Source organism: Mus musculus, chromosome 11 (genome assembly GCF_000001635.26).
Source record: "Mus musculus strain C57BL/6J chromosome 11, GRCm38.p6 C57BL/6J".
Lineage (NCBI taxonomy): Eukaryota > Metazoa > Chordata > Mammalia > Rodentia > Muridae > Mus > Mus musculus.
Window position 1 is genome coordinate 95,271,853 of NC_000077.6, and position 15,989 is coordinate 95,287,841.

A 15,989-nucleotide genomic window follows, 5' to 3' on the forward strand; every position below is an offset into this window, starting at 1 on the left:
GAAGTCCAAGGTAAGCCATTTCCAGAAATGGCCCTTTATTAGCAGGTAACTTGTCAAGAAGAAAGTGTTCAACTCACGGGGAAGGCTTGGGAGGCACCAGGGAGCCAAAGCCATCAACAGACCAGGTTATTTTCTCTAGTTCTATGCATGAGTAAACAAAGCCAGGAGTCCAAACGTGTACTGAAGGCACTGCACGAGAGGGAAGGGACAAATAGTGACTTTGCTTGGGGGGGGGGGGGGTGTCGGACATTTTCCTCACCGCTGAGTCTTGTCGATAGTTCAGTGACACTCACTGGCATTGCTGAAGATACCACAGAGGAAGTGAGCAAGTACAGTGCCCCCATCAGTCTGGGAGAGGCAGTCATTTGCAAGCCTGAGGCCAAAAGACCTGAAGCAAAACCAGGTTAGAGCCAATTCCTAGCATAGACTACATGCCATTATTTAGCAAAGGTCTTCCCATGCAAACCCTATGAGGCTCCGGCAGCCGGTGAGCCAGACCTCCTTCATACTTCATCACTCATTGGATTTGGTTCTTTGCATCCCAGCACATTCCAGAAACCAGTTCAGAGTCCCGAGTAAGAGCAGCGAAGCCAGAATGTGCTTCCTGCTTTACTACTGAGGCGTCTCAAACCAGGCTCTAGGATGCTCATCCCTGGAGATTCCAAAGGCAATTTCCTGGACTGTAAATAAATGTGTGCATATTTGCATAGGTACAACAAAAATTAATCCTAATGAGTCTTTTCAGCTTCACAAAGGCCAGAAGCAAACAGGGGAGGGAGAAGGTGGCTCAGAGCTCTGCTGCTTGAACCTGCTATAAGAATAGACACACTAACTACCCTTGCAAGGGCAATCAAAATGCTGATTCCATTGGTTTTATGTTCCAGAAGGGATATATGTGTGCCACAAGCAAACTGTGCTCCACTTTCATCTACAGATTTTATGATGCTCCACAGCCCCAACCTTGATCTAGAGCAACCAGCCTGACAGATAGGTCCATTCCAGCAGTCCCTAATCCCAGCCATACAACCAGAACGAAGTACAGGGCCTGATGACAGCCAAGACCAAGTAGGAAGCATCTCTGCTCTACAAAGTGCATACATACTACATACATACTACACTACACATACTGCATACATACTACATACATACTACACTGTACATACTACATACATACTACACTACTAGAAATGACTCATCAGGGCTCACTATTCCCATGAGAAATAAGAGACCAGGCTGCACCACGTGTTTTGGAGGCAAGAGAAGCAAGGCTTTCATTCAGGATCATGATATAATAATCTATATTCCGGGTGGTCTTAGGCAACCCTGGGAAAGGCTCATTGACATCTACACGCCGAGAAGCGCTGCTCTAGAAACATGACGGTTTCTAACAGCGTGTATCTGCCTCGAAGGGAAAGAATGAGCAGAAACACCAGGGAACTGAAGCTGGCTGGGGAAGGCAATGGCAGAAGTGGTACAGATTCTCAAGTACAACAGAGTACAATGAGCATTCTGGCTTCTTGGTTCACAGTTGCGGTAGGATGCAGGTTTCCTTCTGTATAACCAGTGCGAGCAGGCTGCACGCAGCTAATACAAAGGACAAAGGAAGTAGTGCTGAGCGCACATGAGGCTGCCACACACAAATGAAGTTAGCCTCCACTGAGTGGCTAACCAGACCCAGCAACGACAGGATCAGGACTGTGCAACCATCATCTCTCCCTCCCTGGCATTCAATTCTTACCGTCCATGTTACCCATCTCCACTCTTCAAACTGAGAGAACAAAATCTCCCTCTGCTGCAAATGGTTCCAACACAGAGACTTGAGCAAACCCTGGTCTAAGATCAACAGAAGGGCAGTTATTTTTCTCCACTGCATTTTCCGACTCCAGTAAGAGGCCTTGCCAGTGAGCAAAAGTAGCCCAGCAAACACAGCTCCCTTTCCACACCCAGACGACAATGCCCCGCCCCGCTGGTCCTGCCTGGGCAAACACAAGCAACAACTGCAGCTACTTCCAGAGGCACAACCTGGGCTGGATGATGATTAGACAGGGCCTGGCTTGATACTGGTGAGCACGCTTAGAGGAAAGGAATGCATTGTTCTGCCTCCTACAAGCTTCCATGGCATCCCCAACCCACCCTAACTTCCCAGTGGTTCCTTGACAAGGCCCCAAACCAGAGGCAGATGAATGAAATTACACTAGCTAGCTGCTGTTGCGCACAGCGACTTCCTGGAGCCAAAGGGAGGCAGACTCAATTTGTTTTACCGCTTGTGAGTTCAGAGAAAACACTCACTCTGTCAACAACCTGCTTCACAGGGGAAAACAATCCATAGCTCCAAACCCCAGGGCTAACACTGTGCTGAGCCAATCACACCATTCCCATATAAACAAGCTTCAGAGCAGTCAGACATGAGCAGAGAACATGCTTTATTGAGTAGATACAGAAGAGCACATTCTGCCACATGTGGGGAGGGCTCAGCATCTGTAAAAGGCCTTTACCCCTTAAGAAAACCCCCAGTGAAGTGGCTTTTGGATACATTTTAACAGTTACACTGAAACTGGAGGGGAGCCACTGAACATGCTTAAAATCAGCTCCCCAACCCACAGTGAATATTAGTAGTGTACAGAGATGACAAGAGAAAGGCACAAATGACCAGAGTTAGGGTTGTGGTAAGAGGGTGCCACGTGAAGACAGCAGTGTTGGAAGAGACCAACTTGGGAAGGGTGACATGTCAGACATCAAAAGCTGCCCCAAGATAGCAGGTTATATACTGGGACAGGGAGAAATTAGAGGGAACACTTCTTCCTTCACTTAACACCACCAAAAATAGGAACCCAGAGAACAGGATGATGGTGGCAAGTCCCGAAAGGGAATGGACTTAGTTCTTAGACAGAAGCACTTCAGTCTGCTGGGGGAGGGAGGCACTGTTGAGAGCGAAGCAAACCGTAGCAGAGTGGCCACCCTGTCTTGCTGAGTCATGGGCTGAGAAACACAAGCATTTCAACCAGTTTCCACTTCTCCCAGGAAGCTCTGGACAAGATCAGTGCAACTTGTGTGGAAAGTAGAGCTGCCCTACACCAGACTGGCAGAGGCAGGTGTGGAAAGATCCACAGGGTGGTCATTTAATGTATGAAAAAAGACTGTTAAAATATTTTGGCAACTACCAACATAAAAGGGGGCAGAAAAAAAAGTGGGGGCATTTTCTGCTGTGGCAAAGAATTCCTCATTTCCTTCTACACAATGCTGCCCCAGTGTCCACAAGTAAATACAAAGGAAAGCATGGGACCACCTCTTAGGCTTCACCATCTCACGCAGATGGACCAGGCCTGTGAACCCCTGGGAAATGCCAGGCGTTCCTAGCTCTGGGCAGCCTGATCCTGATCAAAGGTAGTAAGTCTTTTGACAAAAAGGGAGAAAAATGAGTGACTGCGAGATGAAACCCATGGTGAGCGGACCCTCCCAGCAGACACGCACAGGCGCTGCCTCTTGCCCACCCCTTCATGAAGAATGTGTTAGAAGTAACTGGAAAGGGCCCTTTGGTGGCAACCATGTTTGGAGGTCTGCTATCCAGGCAGGAAAAAGCACTAGCACAAAGGTCAGGACACAACAAACCTCGGAGTTAAAAAGCATGAGGTGGGAACCAGTGACTGGACAGGTACAGTACCATAACACAACTCCTTGGGTCAGTGCTATGAGGGATCTGTACTCGAGCCTCATACAGATCCGTCCAGGCAACCTCACTGAGGCCGAAACAACAGTTCCTCAGAACTAGTGTCTGCAGTGTACACGAAGGCTGGAGCCAGAACAGTGCTGAGGGGGTGGCCTTCCCAAAGGATACTGTACTTGCCAATCACAAGAGCAACAGAAATGACAGACAGATCCCTAGGGTACGGATTCCTACTGCTGGGGCTCGCTGGCTCGGAATGATAGGTCACTTTAAGTGCCCTTGGGAGGGGTCCATTTTAAGCAGCTTGGATCCATGGTTTTGTTGGAGTTGGACCTTTTGGCCTCTTTGGCTATCCACTCATCTATCAGGTCCTGTGAAGAATAAGGAAGCAACCATTATACACATGCAACCAATACGCTTTAAAAAAGATTCCAAAATGACTAGCAACAGATTCACCTAAGTCCTAATAACATACTTAAAGTACAAGATGTTATTATTTTTAGATTTGCAAAGTTTCCTCTTTATATTCCTATTCTGTCTTCAATGAGAACTGAAATCATTATTCATTTATGCTTATGATGTGTAGGTAACTAAAAAAAAAATTCAAAATGGACCTAAGCTGAGGTGCCATTTCACAAAACAGCAGTCCTAGGACTTATGAGGACTCCCCGAGATGGGTGGAAGTGTAATGCCACATAAAGCGGCTTAGCTTGTTTCATCCTGATCTGACAGAGCTTACCACAAGCTCTGATATGGACAAGCAGGGAGATAAGCTTAGGAACAAAGACCGTGTGGACCTTGTGCCAGCTGGAAGGTGGCTAGGAGCTTGCAGTTAGGCCCTCTAAGGGAAGGTAACTGTGGGGAGCGCCGCCCACTGAGCTCTCCTATACGTTAAGGACACCACAGGCAGCTGAGGAAAATCTCACCTGTCTCTTTAAAACTAGGTGCTTGCCTTTCCAATACTTGAGCATCTGAAGGGCTTGCAGAGTGCTGACAATGTCCACGGGATTCACAGCTGTTTCCTGGCTAATTTCTGTAACAGAGGAGCCACTGAGATCCCAGTGGGAGCAGACTCCCATACCCCATGTCTCCCAAGGCCCCCTTAATGTACAGTTTTCCAGAGCCCAAATCTGTGTTACTTGGGCCAACCTGTTCACATGTCTCACCAGTTCAAGTAACTACAAAAATCCAATTTAGTGGTAAGAAGCTACTCTTGACCCCTTAGAAAAGGTCAAATATGAAACCCCTAAATTTGCCCTAAAGGGAAGATGTCTTTCCTAAAATTCACATGTTTCAAAATACTAAATGAACTCTTTCTTCCTGATTTTCAAAAGAAATGAGGAGCTGGACATAGTGGCACACATCTTTAATCCCAGTGCTTAGGAGGCAGAGGTGGGCAGAGCTCTGTGGGTTTGAGGCCAGCCTGGTCTACACAGTGAACTCCAGGACAGCCAGGGGTACAAAGAGGAACCCTGACTTGAAAAAACAAACAAACAAATGATATATATGCTTGTGTATGTATGCATGTGTATGTATGCATGTGTGTATTTTATGTGGACCTTGTATCAGCTGGAAGGTGGCTAGGAGCTTGTAGTTAGGTCCTCTAAGGGAAGGTAACTGTGGGGAGCACCGCCCACAGTTTTGCCTGGATGTCTGTCTATGAACCTATGTGTGCCTGGAACTGGAGATCTATATGTTGTGGGCCACAATAGGGGTGCAATGAATTGAATCCAGTTCCTCTGGAAGAACCACTGAGCCATCTCTCCAGGTCTTCCTTTTCGATTTTATATGAATTAAGTGCTAACAACTCCAGACAGGAGAAAACACTTTAGAACCATTCCCAGGACCTAATGTTCTGGGATCTTCAGCTCAGCAGGGACAGTCTCCACAATGCTCCCCAGTCACAGTCACATTAAACAGAATGGGTGCCACTGTCGTGGAGCACAACCTACCTTTGATGGAGATCTCCTTGCCCTGGAAGTTGTGCAGGTATCGGAGCAGTACCTCCTTCCAGTAGCTGCGGTAGCTTATGAGCCCCAGGTCTGACAGTGGGCGCTCTGGAGAGCCGACTTTCTCTTCTACTTTGGAAAGTAAATAACCTACCAAGAAAAAACACAGATCTAGATTTTGTTGTTTGTATTTGGGGAGGGGGCCTTAAAAATCCTATTTACTTATTTTGTGTGCAAACACCACTTGGAGGAATCAGTTCTTTCTACAACATGGGTTCTGGAAATTGCAATTAGGTCCTTATCCTGGATTTATCCACTGACCTACCTCCCCACCGTGCTTAGGCAAGGGTGCTCTGCTGAGAGGGGGTCACTATGTAGTGCCAGCTGACCTCTAAAGCAGCATAAAGAGCCTGCAGTGAAAATGTCCCCACCAATTCTGCCTCCCTAGTGTTGGGAAATCCAGCTAGACTTTTCAAGCAACACTAAGCCTCACCATAATAGCAAAAACCAGTATGCAAACACAGAAGACTTAAGAAGGATACCCGCTTTAGAGTACCAGAGAGCCAGCCATTCAAAAGAGCAAGTTTTGTGTGGCTGCTGAGGACAACTGGCTATGATGGTTTCTATATGTTTAGGTCAGGGAGTGGCACTATTAGGAGGTGTGGCCTTGTTAGAGTAGATATGTCACTGTGGGTGCAGGCTTTAATACCCTAGTGCTAGCAGCCTTCAGATGAAGATGTAGAACTCTCAGCACTGCCTGCACTATGTCTCACTAGATGCTGCCAGGTTCCCACTCTGATGATAATGAGTGAACCTCTGAACCTGTAAGCCAGCCCTAATGAAATGTTGTTCTTTATAAGACTTGCCTTGGCCATGGTGTCTGTTCACAGCAGTAAAACCCTAAGACACTGGCTTTGTATAAACAGGAGTGGAGGAATGCCTGCTACAGTGTATCTAAGAGCCTTAGAACAGGCACCTAGAAACAAGCCTGGAAGCTGTCACTAGGAGCTTTAACAGTCCTGGTTCTCTGGACATGCTTGTTAAGATCAGAAGTGGAAGTCCTTTATCATACAATACCACAACCTTTTCTTTTCCTAAAGTTAACCCAGGCTTGCCATGAAGGTGTGGCAATCCTCTATAGGGATAGAAGTGCTAGAATTCTATGTGTGAACCTCCATGAGTGGCTTTAAAAATTCTTACTTTGGGGCTAGGGAGATGGCTCAGCAGAGAAAGTACTTTCCATGTAAGCATGAGAACCAGTTTGGATCCCCAGGACCCTCATAAAAATAGGTCAGGCATGGTGGCTGCCTTTCAGAAGCATAGAGGGATCTCTGGGACATGCAGCCAAAGCAGGCGAGTTCTCAGTTTATCGAGAGATGATGTCAATAAACAAATCAGAAATGGAGGAAGACATTAACTTCTGCCCATCACATGCAAGCATACAGATACATGCACACTATACATATTCTTAAGAAAAGACTTAAAAACATTTGCATTTTATGTGTATGAGTGTCTGTCTGTATGTATGGATTTATGTAAGTGCACTATGTGTAGAACCCAGACAGAAGAGGGCATCAGATCCCCTGAAACTGAAGATAAAACTGGTTGTGAGCTGCCATGTACATGTTGGAAATCGGAACTTAGGTCCTCTGCTAAGATCAGCAAGTGCTCTTAACCACTGAGCCATCTCTCCAGCCAAACCTCCATTCTTCTTTATTTATTTTTTTTATGTATATGAGTACACTGTAGCTGTCTTCAGGCCCACCAGAAGAGGGCATCAGATCCATTACAGATGGTTGTGAGCCACCATGTGGTTGCTGGGAATTGAACTCAGGACCTCAGAAAGAAGAGTCAGTGCTCTTAGCTGCTGAACCATTTCTCCATTCTTACTTTGACTAAAATTCAATGACAGTGGCTGCTGACTAGGGCACAGCTAATTCTTGTTCGTCACAGTGGTTTTGCTCTAGAGCCACTGGAAATGCTGACTTAGCATTGAACACTGAACCACTGCTCACAGGAGTGAGGCTTGCTTCTTAACAGCCTGTCCAGAGTGTCACCAACTCTTCTATGTGTAATGTGCTTTTCTGTATTTCTGTTGATTCAAAGATACTGTCTGACAGCCCACAGCATTGTAATTCGTGTCTGCATCGAACTTATTAGCACAATGCTTATAATCATTTTAAATCAACAGTTTAAGGCAATGATTCTCAACCTTCCTAATGCTGTAACCCTTTAATCCTCAAGTTGTGGCGACCTCCATCCGTAAAATTATGTTTTCTTTTTTGCTACTTTGTAACAGTAATTTTTGCCACTATTATGAATCATAATGGATATGCTGGATGTCTGTCTGACATGTGACCCCCCATAGGTTGCGACCCATAGGTTGAAAACCAATGGTTTAAGGTTCTTGCCATCAAGCTGAAGATTTTAGTTAAAGCCCAGGACCCACACAGAGAACACTCCTGCATGTTGCCCTCTGACCTCCACGCGTACCCATCAAACTAACAAACAAATGTACTAAGAACCACCCTCACCCAATGAACCTGAGAGTTACACATCAGAGGGTAGACAAATTCAAATCGATACCCATGAGTAATGAAGAATGACTATAACACCAAAGCCTTAACCAGGTACCTGGGTTACCTCCACAAGTGCTTACATAAGACCCCAAGCATCAAAGCCAGGCTTTATTTAAGCCACAGGCATGCATCTGCTCTACCTCAGTCTCAGGCGGGATAATCCAGCACGGCTGTATTGTTCCCTGCATCTCCTACTAATTCCCTAGCGACTCATTTCCCCACTTTGTTCATTCACTAACTACCTGTGATTACATGTTAGGAACTGTTAAGAGCAGAGGACACAAGTGAGCAACCCCAACCCTCAGGGCCAGGGCCCGAGGAGCCGATGCTCGGCAACACCACTTACTGAAATCGATCAGCATCTTCCCGTAGCCCTGTCGCATGTACTGAGGCATGGTGAGGATGCACGAGACATTATAGTTGAGAAATGAATTCTTCTCCTAAAAATCAAGAACAGAACAGCAGATAAAGAGGTACGGCCTGCCTATTATTAAAAAAAAAAAAAAAACAAACAAAAAACCAAAAAAAACCAAACTGAATTCCCCTGGAAGATCAAAATACAACCAAATCACATTATCTGACTATAAAATATCCAGAATAAGCCAATTCATAGGCAGGGTCAAGAGGAAACAGGAACCGACTACCAATGTTTCTTTTTAAGAACAGTGAGGAATGCACTAGTCACACACTCTGTCAATACACTGGAAGAAGCCCTTGCCTGGAGAGCTAAAGTGATGAACTATATGGTACATTGTATTTTGTTTTAATTAAGTTGTCACATTACATTTAAAGCTCATAACTATAGCTGTGGTGGCCTTTTAATCCCAACACCAAGGAGGTAAAAGCAAGTGGATCTCTTTAAGTTTTAGGCCAGCCAGAACTAACTGGGAGACCCTACCTCAACAGAATGAAAGAAAACCTTAAGCTAGATTTGGTCTTGCGTCTTTTAAAACAAAGGGACTAGCTGTGACAGAATGAACCCAGCTGGAGAACAAGCAACCAGAATATGTTCATGGTTTTAAACTAACATGGAGGAAGGCAAAGCCACAAGTACTGGCTTGACTATAAGATGTATTTTAAGTTCATAGAAAGGTCCACGCCAGTAAGTAATAGCTTCAACCCACAAGCACAGAAGCCAGAACCTTCTAGTAACAGTATCAGCTAGTACAGCTCATGGCTGTAATCCCAGGACTTTGGAGGTTAAGGCAGGAAGACTGCCCTGGGTTTGGTGCCAGTCTAGGCTGCAGAGGACTCCAGGTCAGCCTAGATAACAGAGAAGATCCTGAACTGAATACTGTCAGGAAGCTGCCTATGATACAAGTTTGCCTTTCTTACTTTGCTTATGCGAAGGCTATCACTGTCCTCGGCTTCCTCATCAGAGATCTGAGCCCTCTAACGCCAATACCCACAATGCTGCTGTGGTTGTTAAGCTTCTAAATCACCAGATCCTGCTCACCTTAGAAAAATATCCAATCAGATGACAGCCAGTATTGTCCGCTTCTGTCATAACGTAGAACAGGAAAGGTTCTACATCATAGTATAGCGTCTTATGGTCCAGAAAAAGCTTTGCCAAAAGGCAGAGGTTTTGGCAGTAGATCTGGAAGCAGAAAGAGAGTTTGTATGGAGGCCAGTGACTTCCAAACTCACCCAAACCAAAGTCTAGAAAGAATGATCACACCAATACTATCCAGGAAATAGAACTAATTCCTATCTCCCTCACAACTGTTTGTGAAGATAATCATTCCTTTAGGACCCCATCGATGCATCTCTTTCTCTGGAGTCACCACTCTTTACCTTGTTCTTCTTGCCGTCTACTTCAAACACAGAGATGGAGCCTTTGCGATAAATCTCATCACCAGGGGGGTGTTTCCACACACACTTGGCCTACAAGAGAATGGAGTTCACATGAAGCAGTAAGATTTTCCTTCCACCCTGTTTCTTCATTGGGAAATGTGGCTGAGTTAATGGACAGCTGAATACATTTGAGGACAGTGAAATCAATTGTTTTCAGAAAAGTTAAAGCTTTCTTAAGCGGTTGCATATATCTAAGGATATATATGGCTGTTTGGCTCAAGTTTTCTGGATTATTTTTGGCATTATCTCAGCCCAAGATATTAAATCACATACTACGTAAAAGCTAGATAAATAAGAATATCCTTTCTTACAATAAAACACCACATGCCAACAGGAAGTTCTTAAGCAGCTTAGTGTTGCTAAGTGTGTTGTGCTCACCTTCGCCAATCACTTCCTATTGCCATCCTACCGTCATCATGGGATCACCATGATCGCCATGAGCCACTCACTGTCTGCCCACCTCCCTCCATATGTCAGATACAGAGAAAATCCTTCTATGGCTCCTTTTAAAAGGAAGGAGGCCTGGCTCCAAACTCTTTTCTTTATTCTCAAAATGTTTAATTCACGGTGCTAAGATGTGCCCAGCATCTTAGGCAGCAGTCCAAGTTCTCTGCCACTGAATTAAGCCCTGGCCCTGAAATCGAGAAGTCGCAGCAGGTACAGGTGTTTGCTGCCAAGCCTGATGACTCAAATTGAATTCTGGGAGCCTCCATAGGAGAAGAGAATTGATTGACTTCCAGAATGTTCTCTCATCTTCACACGTGTGCTATGTTGTGCATGTGCATACATGCACAAACATTCACACACATACATACACAAAGTTTACATTGACATATACAGAAAATTTCTGTCTTTAAAAAAGATTTATTTATTTATTTATTTAATGTATATGAGTACACTGTAGCTGTCTTCAGACACACCAGAAGAGGGCATCAGATCACATTGCCATGGTTGTGAGCCACCATGTGGTTGCTGGGAACTGAACTCAAGACCTTTGGAAGAGCAGTCAGTGCTCTTAATCACTGAGTCATCTCTCCAGCCCAGGAAATTTCTTATTAAATCATTTACTACATCTTGTTGACAACTCAAACATAAAGTTTCACTGGACATAGTGGCTGGTTCCACATTGGACACGTGACCACTCAAGAGAGGTAAGAAAACAACTACCTATTTGAAACAAACAAAAATCACATACCCACCCTCTAAGAATTCTATTTCAAGTTTAGGATTATAGCTCAGTGGTTTAATTCTTACCCAGCAAGTATTAGGGAGTGTTCCCTGCTTAGCTGGGAGTTGGGGGGGGCCTGGGGGAGGCGGGGAACAGCATGCAAGGCATGATGTCATGTTCTAATTAAAAACATGAATTAACTGGAATTGCTTCAAAGTTCCATCCTGGGAGGAGCTATTGTCCTTGGAAAAGCCATTTTAATCCTTTATCTTAGCCCAATTAGCATTACCCTTCCTATCTTCTCCCATTATTCCTGCTGGTTCTGTCCATGATAACCAAACTAATGCAACAGCTGTTTGTTTAAAACATTAGCCAAGCCAAAGAAGCCATTTCAGTGGTTACCCCTGAAGCAATGGGGAGGAGAAGCTTGCATCCCCAAACTTGAATTCTATACTCATAGAAGTCACCAGACTCGGGTATGCACATCTTTTCCTATTTTAATATACAGGATGTTAAAAAGGGGCAAACTGTTATCTTCATCATCCATTAAAGGTGGATATCCTATACAACATGCATTCATTCAAGACAGACACCCACCATCTTATATATAAGCCACTCCCTGACCTATGTAATAAAATGTCTTCTCATTGAGTTTGGTACAAACACAAACTTTAGGGAGAGGTAATTCATATGTTGAAGAAGAAACAGAAGACAAAAAAACAAGAAGAAGAAGAAGAAGAAGAAGAAAAAAAAAAGACGTTCTCGGACAGGATATAGTTAGGATGCTATGGAGCCCTGACTCTGGCAGAGGGTTAACCCAGAAATGTGACTTTCAGTTCCTTAAGTCTCCACCCGACTGCTGTGGACACTTGGGAGATCTTTTGGACGTTTACATTGCCTCTAGAACATAACTGGGAAACTGTGTAACATCACCCTGGTGAGCTGAACTCAAGCAGACATACCATGTGTCGGCGGAGGATTGTCTGGCTCTTCATGTACTTTAAGCAGAATTCACACATGTAGAGACGTCCCAGCCTCGCATATTCCTCAGGATAGGGAGAGTGGTACCAAGTGTCCAGTTCATAGCGGCCAAAAGCAATTGTTTTAATCATGTTGCTTCCCTCTGTGATTTGGCCTTGAAGCCTTAACTTCTCCTGTTGGCAAAAAGAAACCAAAACAAATAAGGATTAGAAGACTTTATCTTTGGTTTTATAATTAGATTTTTATCTATATGATATACATGGATGTTTTGTTTGTGTATAAGCATGGGTGCAAGCATGCATGTGTCTATAGCTCACATGCATGCCTAGTGCCTGCAGAGGTCAGAAGAGGACATCAGATGTCCCAAAACTGAAGTTATAGGTACCACATGGGTTCTGGGAACTGAATGTAGTTTCTTTGCAAAAACAGCAAATGCTTTTAACTGCTGAGCTATCTTCAGCCCTTATTACCTTTATTCTTAAAAACTATGAGGCCAGCAACTAAGCTATAAAAATACTTAGCTAGATTTGGCCTCTATCCATACATGGCTACTAAGGTATTACTTGAGCATGGAAAATCAGGCAGGTTCACAGAAAATTTGCCAGCTGTACTGCCCAGGTATCTTTTAAAGATTTATCTATTCATTTTATATGTTTATTTATAAGCACACTGTAGCTGTCCTCAGACACACCAGAAGAGGGCATCAGATCCCATTACAGATGGTTATGAGCTACCATGTGGTAGCTGGGAATTGAACTCAGGACCTCTGGAAGAACAACCAGTGCTCTTAACCACTGAGCCATCTCTCCAGCTCCTGCCCAGGTATCTTTTCTTAACTGAACCTCAAATGAGGATGTACTGAGGATGACCTTGAACTCCTGAATTCTCTGCCTTCATTTCCAGACACTGTGGTCACAGGTATGAGCCAACACAGCAGATTTCTGTGGTGTGGCTCTTCAGGCTTGCACTCTGGGCTGTTGATGGCTGCCCTCCTGGCCCTCCTCCCTGAGCTCACTAGGGCTGGGATTACACGTGCACGACAGGCAATCACTGCAGTACCCAGCTGGCGAGAGGACTGGGGCCAGCCGAGGCAATCATCTTCTTGATGGAAAGAAAAGCAGGAGGTGGCAACCAATAAATATTCCAGCCCAGAGCAGCCAAACCCTGCCTCCTGCAACCCATATAATAAAAGGAAGAAGGGGAAAGGATAATGAGAGGGAGCAGTGGGATGTAAAGTGAGTAAGTAAAAATAAATCAATTAAAAAAAAAAAAGGAGGGGCTGGTGAGATGGCTCAGTGGGTAAGGGCACCCGACTGCTCTTCCGAAGGTCTGAAGTTCAAATCCCAGCAACCACATGGTGGCTCACAACCACCCGTAATGAGATCTGGTGCCCTCTACTGGTGTGTCTGAAGACAACTACAGTGTACTTACATATAATAAATAAATAAATCTTTAAAAAAAAAAAAAAAAAGGAGAGGAGGAAATGAAATTAACACTACAAACTAAATTTCCCTGAGCACATTTGTCTTATCATAGGTGAAATCAGTTGCTAGAACTGTTTTTCTAGGCCACAGGAACTGTATCAAAATCAAATAAGACAGGTGTGGTAGTGCATGCCTTTAATCCCAGCACTTGTGAGGCAGAGGCAGGCGGACTTCTGAGTTCGAGGCCAGCCTGGTCTACAGAGTGAGTTCCAGGACAGCCAGGGCTACACAGAGAAACCCTGTCTCAAAAAAACAAAAAACAAAACAAACAAACAAAAAAAAATCAAACAAAGAAGAGCGTTTCTGCCTAGATCTCATGCACCCATGATCCCAGTCTCAAACTTGCTTGGGCAATAAGAGGAGAGTCTCTTGTCAAAAATCAATAAATTCAACAACATATCTGGTTGTGGTCTTCACCATTTTTCTTTGCTATCATTTACATGCTTTTAGGGTGAATGTATTGAAATGGAAAAGAAACCCTACAAAGAGGGCAGTGCTGAAGCCCCCAAGTTAGGGTTCTCAGATTGTACAGTTTACCCAACAGAAATAAAAGGCACCACAAACTAAGTTTTAATTTAAGCACCTCCACCCCAACCTCAAGCCAAACTGGATCTTCCAGTTGAGGGAAACAGAGAGGGGAAGGGTGAGAAGAGAGTGGTGTGCTCTCCGTGTAAAAGAGAAGACTACCTCTAAAGTCAGCCAGAGATGTCATCAGACTGGTTGCTAATCACTTTCCTTGGCAGTTCTAAAGGTTTTTCACAAGGGTACTCCCCTCACCTCGGGGGTTTTGATACTCACCAAATCCTCAGAAGCCCGGGCTTGTGCTCTTCGGAAAAGATCTAAGTCATATTCACTTGTCAGGTTTTCCAAGAGAGGCTCCCGAGTGTTCCCATAGGTCTGTCTGTGTTCCTAGAAAAAAACAACCAGGGGTTATACTGTCTGTGTGGAACTTGGTTTATTCCATTCCAATGGAAGCCAAGCTGAACCAGATGCTTGCTACTTACAAAGTATCTATCACTGGGTTTGGGGGACTGAGCTCAGGCAAACTGGTAACCCCCATGTGGCACAATAGATCCTAGAATCCTCGAGCTGGCCAGCTCGAGTGGGGCAAGCATGGCTCTGGCAGGCCTTGTCCTTCTCCCCCATTCCCTCCGCCTTGCTAAAAACCATTAGATTACATTTCTAAAGCTAGCTACCAAGGTCTATTCCCTAATTTGGCCACTTCTTCCTCCTGAGGCTGACTACCAAAGTCTGGCTATCAATGTACTGTAAGTCCAGCAATCAAAAGCCCCCTTTGGTTCACCTAATTATGACCCCTTTGATTTACCCAATTTTGACGCCCAGTCAAAATATACTGCATCCTAGCCCATTCTAACACAGCCCCACCTTGTTCTCTTAAAATTACACCTGCCTAGACTTCTGCTGAGTTAGAAAGCAGTCACTTTAACGTTTATTCCCCGACTAATAAAAGATATCTCTGTGAAAACAGGTATCTGGGTGGGTTTGTGCCTAATCCTGGTTGCTCTGGATGTGGCATGAGGGTCTTCTTCACGGACGACACTGACAAAAAAGCAGGTACTCGAAGCATTAGTGCTTGAAGATGCTGCCTGGAAGAAAACTCTGGAAGTGGGCCCCTGGAAACTGCTCCTGACATTACTTCACTGACTGCCCAACTTGTAAAGTCAAGTCAAGTGCACAGGGAGAGCAGCTCCTGGGATGTTTACCAACTGTGAAACATCAGGGAAAATTAAAAATAATTAAGGACATAAAAGGAATTCAGTTTTAAATTAACTTTCAAACCTTACCAAGCTGGTTACTAAGTCTCCTTTCCCAGGGAAGGAGAAGGAGGGAGGAGGAAGAGGAGGACAAGGAGGAGGAAGAAGAGGAGGGAGTTGTTAGGCATAGAAGACTTGTCTCAGGAAGAACATTCTATACTCTAACACACACGTCAGCATCTAAAGAAAACACCCACCCTATAAACTTTTTTTTTTTTTTTTTTTGGTTTTTCGAAACAGGGTTTCTCTGTAGCCCTGGCTGTCCTGGAACTCACTTTGTAGACCAGGCTGGCCTCGAACACAGAAATCCAACTGCCTCTACATCCCAAGTGCAGGGATTAAAGGCGTGCGCCACCACGCCCGGCCCTATAAGCATTTCTTATGGCTGACATGGTTCAATCTGTTGTAGCTCTTTTTGAAATTTAGTCTCTGTGACTTAAGGTTTAGGTTCTAGGTATTCTTGACTACTTCTGGGTTTGAAAATCACAATGCACCTTCCCCTTCCTCCAACTTTGAGAAAGGATCTCCTGTAGCT

General features: G+C 44.7%; 1 protein-coding gene across 13 annotated transcripts in view; it reads right to left on the minus strand.

Moving 5' to 3' along the window:
* The window catches only part of Kat7 (K(lysine) acetyltransferase 7), a 38,394-nt gene continuing 22,405 nt past the window's right edge, over nt 1-15,989 (minus strand). For 5 of the 13 annotated variants that reach the window (XM_006533018.4, XM_006533013.4, XM_006533014.4 and 2 more), the window contains 8 exons: nt 14,478-14,588; nt 12,177-12,368; nt 9,987-10,076; nt 9,649-9,789; nt 8,539-8,632; nt 5,617-5,763; nt 4,591-4,697; nt 2,407-4,035 (listed from right to left, as the gene is read on the minus strand). In XM_006533018.4, the coding sequence (XP_006533081.1) occupies nt 3,934-4,035; nt 4,591-4,697; nt 5,617-5,763; nt 8,539-8,632; nt 9,649-9,789; nt 9,987-10,076; nt 12,177-12,368; nt 14,478-14,588 (984 nt within the window). In that variant the 3' untranslated portion in view covers nt 2,407-3,933. Of the gene's footprint in view, nt 4,036-4,590; nt 4,698-5,616; nt 5,764-8,538; nt 8,633-9,648; nt 9,790-9,986; nt 10,077-12,176; nt 12,369-14,477; nt 14,589-15,989 lie in introns of all 13 variants that reach the window. The other 8 variants (XM_030245860.1, XM_030245858.1, XM_006533015.4 and 5 more) reach the window with 2 other exon arrangements.